This window comes from Microtus ochrogaster, chromosome 1 (genome assembly GCF_000317375.1).
Source record: "Microtus ochrogaster isolate Prairie Vole_2 chromosome 1, MicOch1.0, whole genome shotgun sequence".
Lineage (NCBI taxonomy): Eukaryota > Metazoa > Chordata > Mammalia > Rodentia > Cricetidae > Microtus > Microtus ochrogaster.
In genome coordinates this window covers 64,401,233-64,416,172 of record NC_022009.1, presented here as the reverse complement: position 1 = coordinate 64,416,172, position 14,940 = coordinate 64,401,233, and the positions used below count along the sequence as shown (strand labels likewise).

Here is a 14,940-nt window from a genome sequence, read left to right as displayed (position 1 = left end):
AAAAAAGGAAGGGTTGTTTGTTTTTTTAATATCAGATGGTGCCACCACCATCCCCAATCAATGGAACACCAATTGTACTCTATACCACTGCTCTTCGAGAAAGCATCTGTCAGGAAAATTCCACAGAAGTTCAAAGGGAAAAGAGACTGACAGCATTTGAATGTCATTGGCGTAAAGACCACCCTGGGATCACCCACAAGATAGAGATTCCATGAGTCGAAGCCCACCCTGCAGCTGCTTTATCCTGGTGAGATGGGGGAGTAAGAAATGAGAGAAATATGGCACAGCTGTGAACGTGACTGCCAAAATGATTACCACGGGTAAAGGCTGCACTTTAACAACTCAGAATTATCCACAGTGATGACATTCAGGTGAGTCTGCATCCCCAAGTCTGAAGGGTCAACTTGGCTTGTCCCACCACTTACTGCTAAAGTCCCAAACTTAGGAAGTTACAATTTCTGTCCCATGGGACACATAAGCTCATGGGTGCACAGTTTGAACACATCAGCTTTTGCCCTAACTCAGACAAGCTCACCCTAACCTTGCTTTGTTAACTTTCCTTTCAGTAGCCGAGCATCTTGGGCTACAGCTGGGACTCGGAAATAGAGCTCTTGCCTGGTGTGCACAAGACCCTGGTTCTGTTCTGAGCACTATAAAATAGGAAACAAAAACAACTATCCTAGTTATTCTGATGTACCCTACAGTGGGAACGTCTAACTGGTCCTCCCAAACTAAACCTCCCAAACTAAACCTCCCATCAACCAGCTAATCTGCGAGTTATGTCATTTCGTATATGAGAGCCTTGACTGCCTTCTAGGAAATCACACTGTAACTACATGTCGTTACCCCAATTAATTCCAGCGTTGGAGTTCCTTGACATGAACCTACCGTCACAATCAATTACTATGTAAACAAGTACCAGTGTCTCCTACGGGCACAAACCCAGTCTGCACTGAAAAGAAGAAGAAGATGGGAGATCATTTAGAAACCGTGAAGCTCCGTGGTTCATTCCCATTAGCTGTGCTGTGAGAAACACTTTTGGCATTTGTATCCCAATGCTAACAGAGGATCTGTTGCTTTTCAGAAACTAGGAAGCCTAACTGCCTCAATCCAGTTGACACTATCTGTAGCCTCTGAGACAGGGAGTGGTGACACTATGGCAATCTGGGAGAGAACACTGGAGCCTTCGCTCTTAGCCTGTTACCCACTGAGAGTTCTTACTACCCCAGCAGTCTTAACCATGGAACCCAGGAGCAGAAAAGCTAGGCACCTCTGCCATACTGTCTCCAATAACAAGCCAGCTGAGCAAATGAGATTGCTATGGATCCCCTAAAAGACAGAAGGTAAACTCACCTCGGGGTCTTAGTCTGCCGCTCACAGGACCTCTGTGTTTTCCACACCCGCCCATATGTTCTCCTAAAGCTTCAGAACCTGTGATTGCCACAGGGCTGGCCAGTCTGCTGCACAACCAGAGGATCTGTGTAGGGTGGTTAACAGTGGTGGAAGGATTTGGCCATTGCTATGCTGAGTCGCTTGCCCATTCCTCAAGGCAGAACTGGAGAAAAGTCCCTGGAATTCCCGGTCAAAGAAGGCCCTGAACAAGTCTTCTTTTAACCTCTACCTGGGCAAGAGTCACCTCTCAGTCAGGCGCCAACCTCACTGTGCAGTGCTAACTGTTTGGGTGGAAGCGTCACCCCAGTCCCTGGCATCCAAAGAGTCCGGAATGTTTGGGTGGAAGTTCCATCCCAAGCCCCCTCCCCTGGGAGTTGCCTCAGTCCAGACTCCACCTCCAAGGAAGTCTGCCAAATGATGACCTCTCCCCAGAGATGCTCAAGACCATTCCCACAGGGTATTTAAACTGTACCCCAGAGAACAAACACATGGTTTTCCTGTCTGCCTTCCCAGTCTCCTCTCTGGGGGGCTGAAAGGTCACCTGGGAGTGTGGTATCCATTAAACCAGGGCTTTTTCTAATTCAGTTTGATTTGGTCTGATTTGGATTATTGCATCGGCAGAGAGGTTTATTGGGGCACAAAATCTTTTCATCTGGAGGTCCCACCGAGGGGGCTGTTTTTCCCACTGGCCCAGGGGCACATGTTAGGAAAACACCCTTCGCCCCCACACTCTCCACCAGGCTGAGATAGGCTTCGTCTGGGTAAGTACTGACTTCCAAGACATTGACTTAGAGGCCCAGGACCTCATACGATTCGGGCTGTCCTGTGAAAGACATGGCCATGCCGGGTACCTGACCTGACTGGATCCTTTATAAGAAGACATCCTGTTAAGGAATTCCCATACCCCTCTGTTTTTTTTACCCCAAGTTTTCCCCCGTTGGTTGCTTTGCCTTGGGTTTTGGTTCTTGGTTTCCGGCTTGGCTTTAAAAAGGAACACTTACAGTTTGAGGCCTGATCTCCAAATGCCCTTGGGTTGTCTTTTACAAAATCTTTTTTAAATTGGGGCTAACACTGTACATGCCTTAACGCCTAAAAAACTTTTGCCGTGTAAACCAAACAAGCCCCCTGTATGCCCATGCTTTCTAGATCCTGTTCCCACTCCCCGCTTCTCTAGCTGTTTGTCTACACTCCTGGCATGTGATCTGGTCATACTGGGATTCTCCCTACAATGGATCTGTTCCCCCGTCCTCCCCTCTAAGCCGCATGGGTGTTCCATCCTTACGTTTCTGTTCTCCCTTACAGCGTCTGCCAATCTGGTCCTTAATGGGACCACCTGTGTGTTTGCCTGGCCTCTGACGCCTACACCAGGATTTTAAGTTGGTCAGCTGACACAGATTCCTAAAAGCAGTTTTGTCTGTCTGTCTGCTAATATATATGTGTAAATAATGTGGCCACCATATGCTTGTTTTATGTCTCTGTGTGTATGTGTGCTTGTTTTAAAATATGTAAAACTTGTAACTCCAGATTACAATAGCTACGGAAAAATACAAACACACGGATAGCCACCATTTTGGTTGAGGTCAAAGTAAAAACCTCAGCACCATCTTTGGTAAGAGTACTAACATGTGCTGGCCCTACCAAAGAGGAGACATTCTGCCTCCAATATACTTTGGCTTGCTAAAGTATTTCTTTTAATCTTCTTGCCTTTACTGACATTGGTAAACTCTGACTGACTGGGTAAACTATATGTCTAAATTTAACTTCTATGTCTAATTTGGATCTACCTAACAGGTAATGGTACTCTGATTCTCAAGTGCCATTACAGATCTGAGAGTATGACACTTAACAAAAGAGCTTCTTATAACAGAGACATGCCAGCTCCTGCAGCATCCTCGAGCTCCTCCAAGAAGATGCATGGTTGCAGAAGAACTTGGAGGCTCGCCTTTGGATATGGCAAAGCCACACAGCAAAAAGCTGCCTTCCACCTCATCAGCTTCCTGGACATTACACTGGCAGAATCAATCGTCTCATCGTGCCAAGACAGGTAGAATCCTGCCCTCAGCAGCTAAGGCAGGTACTGCTTCTAAAACTGGTGTTCGCCAAAGACTATGGAGAGACAGGATTGCCTGTGGAGCTAAAGAAAACCTGTCATTTCTGCTCATTTATTCCTCTCAGATCTGTCTGGTGGCATTTGATGACTTAAGGTACTGGTATCTCATTACTTCCTTTGTTAAGTTTCCTGCTATAATACAGACAGGTGTGCTTCTTTCCCAGGCTTCATAGTCCGGGACTAACAGGTTTCAGGTGTGTCTTCAGAGGTTTAGCGTTTCCAATTTCCTTTATCTGGTCTGGTAAAAACTAACAGTCTCCAGAGTTTATTTTAACCCTACCATTTCAAGCATATTTTACAGGTTAATCCTGTTGTCTGGGCCAAGACCAATTTACAGAGGGCCTTCTAGATAATGCCAACACCTGTACCAGCTCCTGGGACTTCACCATTGGCACCACCTCTCCTGGCTCAAATGGGCACCTACCTAACAACTGAAATCTGGTTTTAAAGGGCATATCTGCTCTCTTGTCTCACTTATTCACCCTTGCCTCTCCTGCACAACCAGGGCACCGCTCTGTCCCTTTCTTTCTGGCAGTTATGACTTCCCATGGCTAGCCCCATTCATAGCACCAGTAATAACAATCTATTTTTTCTCCTAGCAACCTGCCTTCTCAGTTTTCTCAAAACAGATGCCTGAGGTCTCCGGGATGGCAGTAAACCAGATGCCTCTCCAGCCACACCTCCAGCTGAGCATGAGCCCACCAACTCTCAACACTCTCCTCCCCTACGCCGTCCCATACCCGCAGGAAGTAGCCAGACTTGAGCCAGTGCCCCTATACCCAAAGAGTCTGGGATGTTTGGGTTAAGGCTTCACCCCAGCCCCTGGCATCTATATATCCAAAGATCCTGGAATGTTTGCGTGAAAGTTCCATCCCAAGCCCCCTCCCCTGGGAGTTGCCTCAGTCCTGACTCCACCTCTGAGAAAACCCTCCAAATGCTGACTGTAATGGTCTGTCCTGTCCCTTTAAGAGACAAGCCCCCCTCCCTCCTGCACCCCATCTCTCTCTTTCTCTCTTTCTCTCTCTCTCTCTGTTTCTCTCTCGCTCACTCACTCTTCCCCCCTTCCCCCTTTCCCTTTCCCCTCCATAACCCACTAAATAAATACCTACTTTCTCTGCATGGCATGCCTATCCATCTCTGTCTCTCACCCACCGAGGGCTCCCTGACTGGGACCCCGCTGGCCCTCATTGCCATTGCCTATGGGCCACTTGGGGAACTGCAGCATTTTACCACCGCAGCTCCTCATGGCCCTTTGCCTGCTGCAGTCACTTGGGAAACAGCGCCATTTTATTTTTACCATAACACTGACCCCTCCTCAGAGATGCTCAAGACCAGAGATGCTCAAGACCACTCCTACAAGGTATTTAAACTGCCCCCCAGAGAAAAAAATGTGGTTTTCCAGTGTTCCTCCCCAGCTCCTCCTGGGGAGCTGGAAGGCTACCTGAGAGCACTGGTATCCAATAAACTTGGGCTTTTTTTAATTTGGTTTGATTTGGTCTGATTCAGATTATTGCGTTGGTGGAGAGGTTTATCGGGGTGTAAAAACTTTACTAACCTAGTGTTGAAGGTTCTGGAGGTCACTCTCTACTTTCATACAGCTATGTTACCCAAATACTGTTTAAGGGGGTGGTTCTCAAGTAAAGACTGCATTTCCTGGCAGGTAAGTCATGTGGGTTACTGGGTGCCCCAGAGTCCCAAATTTGGCAGGTCTGAGTAGGGCCCAACCATTTACATCCTGACGTGTTTTGAAGTAAAGCTTGCCTGGGCCTGCCCACATCAGAGCTCTGCTTTCAGGAGACTCACCTGTGTCTTTTGAGCTTCCTGTGTGGGGCCTATAACCTGAATAGAGCACATGACAGAGTCACAGAGTCTTGGAGCCTGAGAAGGCTGAAACAAACTCCTTTGTGCAGGTTATATAACCAACAGGACACAGCCCTAAAGGAGGACCCTGGAGGCCATCTTGGAGCTTTTGGGGAGAGCCTGTCTAAGAGTTCAACTCCAACAAAAGTTACAAGGGGACAGAGGCAACTGAGTCCCGAGCTTTGTGTATTTTCCTCTTTCCCTAATGTGTTTCTAGCAGCTGCAGCAGCTTAATCATCTGAAGCCCCTCTGATAAAATGACAGCACCAAAAGCCCACCCTGGCAAATCAATTCAAATCTCTCTGTATTTGGGAGATGTCATGTAACTATCTCCTTGAAATTGAAACATTCTCTCCAGAGATGGGGCAGACGTTCTTAAAACTGAGGAAGCCAATGAAACTCACAAGGCTCAGAAAACTCTGAAACTTACAGGACTCACAAGCCTCTCCCCAAAGGTCTAGAGCAGCAAGCAGCTGCTGGGGAGAGGAGACTCTCCAATGGAGCAGCCTCCAAGTTGTGCTCCAGGGATGTACTTTTCGGGAGTCCTCACCCATAGTGGGATGGACTTTTTAGTGATGTAGCCACCTTTGACTCACTCATGTTCCTCTAAGTAACCCCAATAAACTCGCAGGTTCCATGTGTTTGACTTGAGTGGAACCATTTCTCTGGTGTCACTGGTGCCCTATTTGGGGTGACTAGACAGACTATTGCTCCTGTCTCCCCAGTAAAAGTTCCACAAAAGAAGACCATATTCTCTACGGTCAGTACCAGTTCCCTTCTGCTGGTAACTCGAAGCCTCAGTTCGATACATCTCACCTGTATGTGTCCCTACATGTTTGACCTTATCTCCTCTCCATTCTTCTCCAGGAACAGAACCCACCCCAGGAAGCCAAGACCTGGAACCTTTACCATAAAAGCTATTGCATCCTGATCAAGTTGGTTAGGGTCAGTCCTGCCTCCATCCCAGGAGTTGCCAGATTTTGTGAAATAATATTTTATTTTTGCTTAGACAAATTAGACCCAGATTTCCCAGTATTTGGCTCCTCAAATAGGGATATCTCACTCTGTATGGCACCACTACCTCTGAGTCAAATATCTCAACCAACTCACCAGTTAAGATGGGGAGAAATGATGTGGGAATTTAAAACAATATACTTGAACAGACCACACATCTCCCCTGGTTAACTTCTGTGCTCAATATAAATGCAATCAAAGCTTACAGAACAGCCTACCACCAGCCAACAACTATACAACACTCAACAGTCTAGGAATAACCATCCCCTTAGTATTCATCTTATTATCTCAATGATTTGTCTGCTGAACACTCACTATAGGGCAGTGTTCCCTGCCCTATGCAATTTAAACAATACACAGGAAAACAAAATTTTAAAGAAGTATCATTCCAGAAACTAATCCAGGAACACAGTAATTTGTTTATGAAGAAAACCAGTGAGTTTCTCAGGGGTAGAAGGAGGGACCCAAAGGAGAAGCATAGCATTGTTCTGCCCAAAAGACCTGGTTTCATAAAGCTCTGAGGTGTGCCCACACTAATCTATACCAGGATATTCTCATGTTGATCTATTTTAAATGAATCTGAAAACCTCAATAAAAATGGGGAAATGGCCAAAGGAAATGAGGAAGTCATTCACAAGAGAAAACGAGATAAGAAAGATCAGCTCCATGCCACACTAGGGGAGGGGGGCCAGTGAGTACCTAATGTTACTTTTGGAGGTCATGTAACAGGGAGCCGCTGAAACCTTCGAGCTTGCATCTCTCACTTGAAAGCATCACTTACAGAAGTCTCATTAAAAGAGAAGTAAACTGAAGGCCTAGCACAGCTCATCACCTCATTTATATTCTTTTCCTTTCCTATTTTCATGTGTGCACAGTGTGTGGAGTGTGGGTACATGTACGTGCAGAGGCCTGAGGTGGACATCAGAACTGGCTCTGGATTGCTCTTCTGCCTTATTCACCAAGGCTCTCTCAATCAAACCCAGAGCTCATCTATACGGCCATCTTGCTCTGGCAATCCCTCCTCTCTGCCTTCTGAGGTTATATATTTATAAATACAGATATATTTACACATACCTTTTCATAGCACCTCTGACAGCTCTCCTTCCCCACCAGCACCCTCAACTCCATGGCCTAACTCATTCTCTTAAAAGATACTTGAAAGAAATTTTATAGTGTCCTACTAGGACAAAATTCAGCATGTAGCAAGACTGAGGTATCCTTGCAGGGCCCTAAGATACAGCAAGCCTGAAAGATTATGTGTCTGATTTTTGTCATTACTGACCCCTTAGGAGAAAGGAAACCCTGACGATCAGAGCCCCCACCACCTCAGCCCAATGCTGTGGCAGCTTTACAACAACCCCATCCTTGGGTTGGGAAGTTCATCCTTCTGCCGAAAGGGCTCAACATCTCCAAACACCATGGACATTGACAAGTAGTGAACACATGTGCATGAGCACAGAGTGTGGAACAAATTCTGCTATGAATCGCTGAGAGTTTGTCCATTAAAGCACCCGGTGTTTGGAACTACTAGTTTCTGGAGAGAAAGACAAGACCTTATAGATGAATATGGAGTTTGGAAGAACTGTGTCTTATCCTTTTCCTACTTAGCTAGAATGAAGAGTTTCAGTGAGCAAATTCCCATTTTATAGAAGAAGAGGGAAAAAGGCATGAGACAGGAGCAGGGGTGAAGAATAGGAGGAAGAGGAAGAGATAAGATCATGTGGCCAGTTCACAAATAGGGATTCACCTGGCAAAGGTCTGGTCACGAATAGGGATTCACCTGGCAAAGGCCTGGAGCAGGAAAGAAGAGCGGGCAGTGGCTGAGTGTGGCACTGTGGTACAATGCCAGACATCTAGGCTGCAAAAAGAAGGATGCAGAAATAACAGATGTGGTAGGCTAGGTCGTGACCGTAGGTAAGTTAAGTGGCAGGCTAAAGAGCTAATGCCATCACGTACAAAATAGGATATCATGATGGGAAGAACATGGGGGATGGTTTGAACTTATTTATAGGTATTATACACCCTTCCAACTCCATGTTCTCACCTATGAAATTGGCTATGGCAAGATTCAATAAGTGTTTATATACAAAGGGCTTACAACAGTGCCTGGCACCCAGCCACTATATAATAGCTGGCTACTGAAAAATATCACTGGTCTAATCATCCTGGAACAGCCCTTCAGAACACTGCCAGCAGGCAGCCTAGACATGGGAGAGTCATCATGGACCTAAGACTGCCCTTCCAAATTCAAAGCATCCCTCTATGAATATAAATGCTTCTTTTGGCTAAAGCTTCCGCCCTTCATGAAGAAATGTAAACCTCACTGGAAGAGGCAAACTTGGGTTGGACATGGAGCTTATGGTAGAGTACTTGCCTAGCCTGACCAATACCCAGCATGCACAGAGAGAAATATACAAAGTCTAATTTGGTACCTAGCCCACACGCACATGCACACATGTGCATGCATAATCATGCACATGCGTACACACACACACACACACACACACACACACACACAATACACACCAACACTCCTGTGGCATGACCTTACATTACCTAGATTTTTATCAAACCAATGCAGCCCAAGTGGCAAGATACACCATTTATGAGAAGATAGCTCTGAGCTAAAGTTGAATGGAGGAGAAGGAAGGAGTGACCTAAATACATTGATGACTGTCGCAATGATGTCTAGGGACTTACTTCCAGATCCATCCTTGACTCTGGGCCCTTCAGGCTTGGCCTCAGACATGATGTTGGCATTGGCGTTGTTCTCCATCTCAATCACAAAGTCACTGTCCTCTTCAAACTCGGGGTGGCTGAAGATCCAGTCCAGCGCCCTTTCCAGGTTATGATTCTGAAGAAAGGAGAACCACAAGGCATTCAGTGTCCAGGCCTCATCATGTCCCGAACCTTTGCACCAGGGGTCAAGCAGCTAGGCAGGAGGCCTGAGCTGACGGGTCCTAAGCACCTCTGAGTGAGAAGCTCAGACCCTGCCACTCTCCCACACACACCCTACCACTCAGTCACCAGAATGTTACAGGCTGGTGCCACGATGGGGGATGCAAAGGGCATAGGGCAAGGGTGGTGTTTCCACACGGCCCTTTCTACAATCACAGTAATTATATACACTATCTTCTGTCTTTTGCAGATGCTTCTGTAAGGTAAAGGCACCAATGTGCACACTGGGTTAGTGCCTCCTTACCTCAAATACAGGAAAAATGTAGATAAAATGAATGCCTAGGTTCACAGTTGCTCTAATGGAATCCCATATGGTTCAAACCAACCAAATGCAAAATTATTTCCACCTCCCCCTGTTTGTGACAGCACTAACAAGCTAAAGAATTTGTTTGCATATAGAAACTTCAATGAAACAAGTAGGGCTCATGAAAATACCCAAGTGAGGAAAAGTCTGGTTGAAATAGCTTGAGAATTTTAAAGGAAAATTCCCATGCCCTGGTCAAAACTCACTATGTGCTGAGCAATAGGCCCCGGCAGGGACCTAGTCAGAAGAGGCAGAGGACCTGGGAGCAGACAGCCACTCAGAATGAGTTCTGATGGGGGGTGGGGGAGCGTTGGGGGGGTACCAAGAGTTCTTTCCCGACTATTAAACAGATACCTACACCACCAACCCCTTGCTGCACAGCCCCTCCTAATGAACTGTGACAGTCATAACCTCAGCAGAAATTCTTCTCTGCAGAGGGAAACAGTGGCAGACAATTACAAAAACTTTCTACAAGGGCCGTCGAGACACATTTCTCCAAGGTCTCGATATCAAAACAGCAAGATTTTATCTTATAGGTTTTCTTGCCAAGTCAGAAGCCTGGCACTCTCTTTGCTTTGAAGCTGGCAAACCCCAAGCAGATCTGTGAGTCCCATTAAGGAATGTTAAAGATCTTGGTCATATCGCCCCAGCTCCACATCCCCTCAGGCCTAAGCTTGCCATGTGCGTCCCTCATTCACTCAATTTAGCCTTGTGTATACTACATGAAAATAAATCTTCATGACGTGTGATGGGACACAGTCAGACAATGATTCAAATGATCAAAGACACTGGGAGGTCTCTGTTGCCAAGGAGCAAACTGGAACCCCTCACCCCCCAGCAAGGCCAGAATTCGCTAGCTCAATCACCAGTGCTCACCGTGGCTCGTAGGGCCTGCACGGCCTGATTGCGCTGAAATCCCATGGATGTGATGATAGCTACAATTTCCTCAGGAGGTTGGTTGTCCAGTCCAGTAGCACCAAATACAGAGGCTCCAGCCCCTCCATACCCAGGGATGGCCAGTGGTTCAGCAAAATCTGAGGAAAATAACTATACTAAAATTTTTCTGGGTTTTTTTTTTGTCTTGAAAACAAACATTGTAGGAGTAATGTAGAAAAATATACAAAGCTGTTTAATCAAGGATCCTTAGAACCAGATCTAAGGCTAGAGATGTAAGTCAGTTTAACAGAACTGTGAGGTTGGAAAGGCCAGGGTCACATGACTTCCAAGCACCCCTTTCAGCCGGGAAAACAGCCTTTTCATCAAATGGTACCAGGACAACTGGTTAGCCGCATATAAACCATGAAGACACAAAATCAACTCAAGAAAGATCTTTGTCTTAAGCACAGGAGCTAAAAGTATTAATCTTAAAAATTAATAAAAATAATTTTATTTTCTTTAAATTAAAAGAGAAAACACGGAAAGTCAGTCTTTGGGACACTGGGTTAAGTGATGATTTCTTATATATGACACAAAAAGTGTAATTCATCAAACAAAAAAGTAGATGTAGCACACACCATCAAAATTTAAAAAGTGTCCACTTAAAAGAAGTGAAGACAGGCCAGGCAGTGGTGGTGTATGCCTTTAATCTAAGCACTCAGGAAGCAGAGGCAGGAGGATCTCTGTGAGTTTGAGACCAGCCTGGTCAACAAGAGCTAGTTCTAGGACAGGCTCCAAAGCTACAGAGAAACTCTGTCTAGAAAAAAAGAAAAAAACAACAACAAAAGAAGAGAAGAAATAGTAGAACAGGAAAATATCTCTGGAAATTGTATCTAGAAACCTGTATCTAGAACTTAAAAAGAACTCTTAGAACTTAATAATAAAAAGGCAAAGAACTAATTATGCCCCCAGTGCTATCAGTCATTAGGGAAATACCTCTTGAAATCACCCTGGCATACCACAGTACACCCAGGAACCACTGTAAGAAAACAGCTAACAGTGAGAATTCAGAGAAACTGGAGCCCCCATTCAGCATGGGTGAACATATGGTTGAGAGTTAAGCCACTGTGCAAAATTGTTTTACAGTTTTCAAAATTTTAAACAAAGAACTACATCAATTCTGTTCAAGAGAAACAAATTATAAATGCACAAATGCAAAAAAAGTTCATATTTCCAGTCACGTTAATAAACGCCAAAGAATAGAAACAACCCAACTGATTATCATCTATGATGGAAGGACAATAAATCGTGGTATGGCTATACAATGGGATACTATATGTCTGTTAAAAGGAAGCACTTTCATGCTACAGCATAAGACCCCTAAATACACTATGAAAACCAAGAGAAGCCTGACACAAAAGGCCTCTTCCATTCACATGAATGGTCAAAAACAGGCAATTCATAACAATTGTAGGATACCCATAAAGTAGATTAGTGAACACTAGGCATTGGAGAGAGCAAGGACATGGGAGAGATGGTGTCATAGTTAGGGCTTCTGTTGCTATGAAGAGACACCATGACCACAGCAACTCTTATAAAGAAAACATTTCATTGGGGTGGCCTGCTTATAGTTTCAGAGATTCAGTCCATTATCGTCATGGTGGGACATAAAGGAATGCAGGCAGGCATGGTACTGGAGCTAAAAGTGCTCTCTATCTTACAGGTAACAGGAAGTCAACTGAGACACTGGACAGTTTCCTGAGCATAGGAAACCTCAAAGCCCGCCACCCAGTGACATATTTCCTTTAGCAAGGCCACACCCACTCCAACAAAGCCACGCCTCCTAATAGTACCACTCCCTATGAGAGTATGAGAGCCAGTTACATTCAAACTACTGTAGATGGCTCCAGTCTATAGCATTTCTTTTGGGTATACAAAACTTTTCTAGAATTAGACAGCTGCTTAATTGTGATGTGACTAAAATCCACGTGAATGTACCCTTCTGACGGATATATAACTGACATCTTCAGAAAGTAGATGAAACAAGAAGCTAAGGAGAGGGCCTCCATTTCTTCAGTTTTCTATTTCAAACTTGAAGTAGACACCACATCTTTCTAATCTTTTGATCAAAAAGCGTAGCTACCTTAAAGGAGGAAGTTATTTCAAGAAAGCTGTTGATTAAAAGATTAAGATGGTGACTTTGCTCAAACTGCAGCATTTTGCCATCTGAAAACTCCTCTTTAGGGATATACCCTTGGGAATATGAATCCCAAAGCGCTCCCATATTGCCACCTACCAGGTTCCTCCATGTGCACGATAATCCAGTTGAAGGCCACCTCGGCTCCCGTGTTTCCAGTGAAGTACACAGCCTTGCGGCAGGCTTCCAGAGGGAAGCCCATCTCGGCCAGCTGCATCACTGAGGATTCGTCAATGTCTGAGGCTGCAGAGCACAGCAGGATATCCCACCGTGAGAAACAGAACTTTCCGCTTCCCGCCTTCATCACTCTTCAGCTCCTTATCTACAGACTGCCTGAAGTCCATTTCGTTGGGTCTTAACTTGACTTCTTTTTATGCCATCTAACTATTGAGCTATTAGTGAGAAGAAATGGTATTGGTACCTCCATTTACACATGAGGTAACAGGGACATACAGAGCAGAAAATAAATTCTTTCAGCCCACACAGTTCCCCCCCCCCTTCCGCCAAGGACTGCTGGCTCTCAAGCCTACACTAACCCTCCTGAGCCATAAGGCCCACACTCACGCAGCATGTTGTTGGCCGAGATTTGTTGCTTATTCAACTTCTAGGCCCTTCCACCCAGGAACAGCTGCACATATCCAGCACAGAAAACTTCTTTGCTAAACTATCACAGAAAAGCTTGTCACACTAGGGGGCTGAAGAGTTAAGAGCAATTACTGCTCTTCCAGAGGGCCCAGGTTCTGTTCCCAAAGCTCACACACAGTGGCTCGCAACCCTCTCTAACTAATTTCCAGAGATCCTGACACCCTCTTCTGGCCTCTGTGGGCATCAGACTTTCACTTGGTACACAGACATGCATACAGAGAAGACATCCATATGTATAAAATAAAAATAAACCAATCTTTAAAAGACGTCAACTAGTAACAAATGTAAGACACCAAAAACGTTTTTAAAGATACCTACGGTCTATCAACTGGTTCATCAGGCGATCTGAAAATGAAGGGACAGATTATAAATGAGAGCTAGCCATGGCCAATAGTGTTAGAAAAAAGAAACGGCATCAGTCCAGGACATTCCCAGACTCTCTCACTCCTGGTTACCCCCTCCCCCCCCACACACACACCACCTGAAAAACATAGTTCATTACAGTAATAAGGGAAAACAGTAGGTTTGGGGCACTTAGACACAAATAAAACAAGAAGTTCTGACATCTCAGTGAGCTAAATAGTTTCAATCCCTACATTTATTTCTAAGAACACTGTCTACTTGCAAATCAAGAGTCTGTACTGAACACTGTTGATATGAGCAGTAAGAAAAACTATTCTGAGACCTCCCTGCCACTCACCATTGCCTGTCTGTAAGCCCTTCCAGGAGCCACCTGCCACCAGGACCCCAAATCAATGACTCAGAGTATATGTGTTTGAAGTGTGCAGTGCGGCCATGCTTCGTTCCTATGTGTCTAGTCAATGACCTCACAGGGAGCAGATTAGTGGTGGAATAGTGACTACTCATGGCTGAAGGAAGGTGGGAGGCAGTGGGCATCCTTCCAGTAGAAGATGGTACCTTTTGAGTCATCAAGAATGACTACAGAATAGTGACTACCCCTGCTGGAGGAAGGTGGGAGGCAGTGAGCATCCTTCCAGCAGAAGATGGTACCTTTTGAGTCATCAGGAATGACTATAGGGGGACTGATGTCTGGAAGTTCCTCTTCTCCTGGCTGTAAGCCCCTGGCTCTGAGGTGGCTGATATCTAGTAGGTCTGGCATATCAATAGAAACATCTGCAAAACAAAAGATTATGCTCATTGGACTCTCCAGAGTCCGCAATCAGTTCATTATAAATCTGCTGAAGTTCACTGCATGCATGCATCTAGGCAGCCTAGAGGAAGCTCAGCACAACAGACTTGTCAAGCCACAAGGTTAATGGAAGGCTCAAGGAAAGGGCAGAGAGTGGTAGGACAGAGGTGTCACACTGGACAGCAGCAGGTCAGAGAAGTCAGTGATCACGGACTAGCAGCCAGGCTACCCGCGGTCCAGACGCACTTCATTTTGTGCTTTTTAAAATATGTACGTGATTTAATTTTTTTAAATATGGATATAAATTTAATTTCAAAAACCATGGAGCTGCAGTACATTTTCCTGTGTTAACCATCTGAGCTTCCCTTTAGCTTATTCTGGACAATGATGGCCTCTGTGACCGTTTCACACTGACCCCACTGCTCTGGACTGCC

The 14,940-nt window shown here is 45.3% G+C and overlaps 1 protein-coding gene across 1 annotated transcript in view; it reads right to left on the bottom strand.

The window, feature by feature from the left end:
* Positions 1-14,940, bottom strand: part of Usp13 (ubiquitin specific peptidase 13) — a 119,124-nt gene that overhangs the window by 12,107 nt on the left and 92,077 nt on the right. The window contains exons 15-19 of the mRNA XM_013347427.2: positions 14,368-14,490; positions 13,675-13,701; positions 12,811-12,954; positions 10,515-10,672; positions 9,077-9,230 (exon numbers count right to left, since the gene is read on the bottom strand). Coding sequence (XP_013202881.1) covers positions 9,077-9,230; positions 10,515-10,672; positions 12,811-12,954; positions 13,675-13,701; positions 14,368-14,490 — 606 coding nt within the window. The remainder of the gene's footprint in view (positions 1-9,076; positions 9,231-10,514; positions 10,673-12,810; positions 12,955-13,674; positions 13,702-14,367; positions 14,491-14,940) is intronic.